The sequence below is a fragment of the Rhincodon typus genome, unplaced genomic scaffold (assembly GCF_021869965.1).
Source record: "Rhincodon typus isolate 14 unplaced genomic scaffold, sRhiTyp1.1 hic_rhity00000051, whole genome shotgun sequence".
Lineage (NCBI taxonomy): Eukaryota > Metazoa > Chordata > Chondrichthyes > Orectolobiformes > Rhincodontidae > Rhincodon > Rhincodon typus.
Window position 1 is genome coordinate 2,406,263 of NW_025965689.1, and position 2,070 is coordinate 2,408,332.

Sequence of the window (2,070 nt, forward strand, 5' to 3'; positions counted from 1 at the left end):
GATCCTGTGAGTGAGGATCCTGTGAGTGAGGATCCTGTGAGTGAGGACTCTGCAAGTGAAGATCCCTTGCTTGAGGGTACTGAGGAAGAATGAAAACTCCATCGGGGACGGGTTGGGGGGTTGTTTAACGTTCTTTGCCTGGTGTTGGAGAGCATGGGGTCACAAATGGAATACATTCCTGACATTTATTCCTCCGGTAATTCCGAGCCAGTCTTGTCCAATCTGGCTTTCCCGAGACATCTGGATCATATCTTTTTATCACCTCCCTTTGCTTTTCAGTCTGGTGACCAAAGATACTGCTTTAAATCAAGGAGACTGTGCAAAACAGAAATTGATGGAAAGCTCAGCAGGTCTTCCAGCATCTGTGGAGAGAAATCTGAGTTAATGTTTTGGGTAACCCTTCCTCAGAGCTGAGGCAAAGAGATGGCTGCAGCATTAAGACAAAAAATGAACACGTTTACTGGAGCACTTTGTGAGTTCTGTGCAATATTACACTCAGCTGGAACGGAGGAGAGCAGAAATAGATACCATTGAGCCGATGACTTCTGAAAAAATGGTTTTGAATTGTTTATCTGTAGTTCGAATCTGATTAGCTGGAATAAATCGTATCACTTCTTAAAAACAGCTGCTTAGTATGTGCCTTTTTATCAACCTGGATCTGAAAAATCAAGGATGTTTGGGAGACTTTGCAAATTTCTTTCAAAATTGATGAGCTTTGTGACAACTCCAGGAAATGTGGGGCTTAGCACCTTGCAAGGTTAACCCAGGAAAGGGTGCTGATGTACCAGGTGACATTCACACCCACTGCATTGGTGCTGAATAGAGGGGCAAATTCATCTTCAATTGCCTGCATACTGTTCATACTTTGGAGCTCCGGCCTGCAAGTTCTGTCCCTGAGTGTGTGTGCAGTATCTGTGCTCTAAATATATTCACAAAGGGGAAGGTGGGATGATGGCCTGGTGTATTATTGTAGGAGTATTAAACGCGAGACCCAAGTAATGTTCTGGGGAAAACCAAAAGATCTGCAGATGCTGTAAATCAGGAACAAAGACAAAGTTGCTGGAAAAACTTAGCAGGTCTGGCAGCATCTGTTAAGGAAAAAACAGTTAAAGTTGCGGGTCTGGTGGAATGTTCTGGGGAGCTGGGTTAGATTTTGAAATCAATAACAACTTTGGAATTGAGTCCAGTGATGACCGCTGTTGTTTGTCAGGAAAAGAAAATGATTCAGTCGGAGAGGAAAATGATGTCCTTTCCCAGTCTGGCCTACATATGACTCCAGACTATCCAAGACGTGATTGACTCTTAACTGCCCTCGGGACAATTAGAGATGGGCAATAAACAGTGACCTGAGCCTACAGTTCCATAGGGCTAGGGCTGAGCAGTTGCTTGGCTTGGTAAGAGCTGGAGCATTAGCTAGGGTTGGGGCTGAGCAGGAACAAGGGTAAGGGGATGGGGGACAATTCATGGCAGTGGCTTGGTGGGGGGATGGGGTTGCTGGGAAGTTACCTCGTGAACAGTGACAGGCGGATGGATGCACCCGCATTTCCCCCGACAGTCCTGGCGGGGGTAAAATTGGGGGTGTAAAGGGGTTCAGTGCAATGGAGGGGTGTCCGGCCCACAGTGCATAGCGCGTGTGAAAAAGCCCCCCTTCCTCAAAACGGGGGCGCCGGTGGGTGCGCAGGCGTGGTGCCGTCGGCGGCCGTGAAATTGCCCACGGCGCAGGCGCATGACCGGCGGGTGAATGCGAGTACGCAGGCGCACCGCTGGCCGGGACCAGCGCCTGCGCAGTGAGGCGATCCAGATGAAGGAGGCCTGCAGCGACAGAACAGGTCAGAGAAAGACTGATAGATTATAGATATTTATAAAGTATTATATTATTAAGAGAGATGGGGAGGTGGAGGCCCCTGGGATCGGAGAGAGTGCAAAAAATACAATGTATACTAATGAAAATAAATCATTTTATATCTGTCATCTCATAGAGAAAAGGGGAAGGAACCCATGTGTTGCACCCCATCTCCAGTGTGAAGGGGGACCGGTGCCAGTGTGACACCGCTGCCCCAGTGCGAAGGG

The 2,070-nt window shown here is 48.2% G+C and overlaps 2 protein-coding genes across 2 annotated transcripts in view; both read left to right on the forward strand.

The window, feature by feature from the left end:
• Positions 1-624, forward strand: part of LOC109925328 (Z-DNA-binding protein 1-like) — a 7,854-nt gene extending 7,230 nt beyond the window's left edge. The window contains exon 7 of the mRNA XM_048621087.1: positions 1-624. This exon is cut by the window's left edge and continues 233 nt beyond it. Coding sequence (XP_048477044.1) covers positions 1-93 — 93 coding nt within the window. The 3' untranslated portion in view covers positions 94-624.
• Positions 625-1,750: 1,126 nt separating this feature from the next.
• The window catches only part of LOC125488174 (zinc finger protein 664-like), a 6,030-nt gene continuing 5,710 nt past the window's right edge, over positions 1,751-2,070 (forward strand). Inside the window, exon 1 of the mRNA XM_048621101.1 lies at positions 1,751-1,829. The gene's annotated coding sequence lies outside the window, so the exon portion shown is untranslated. The remainder of the gene's footprint in view (positions 1,830-2,070) is intronic.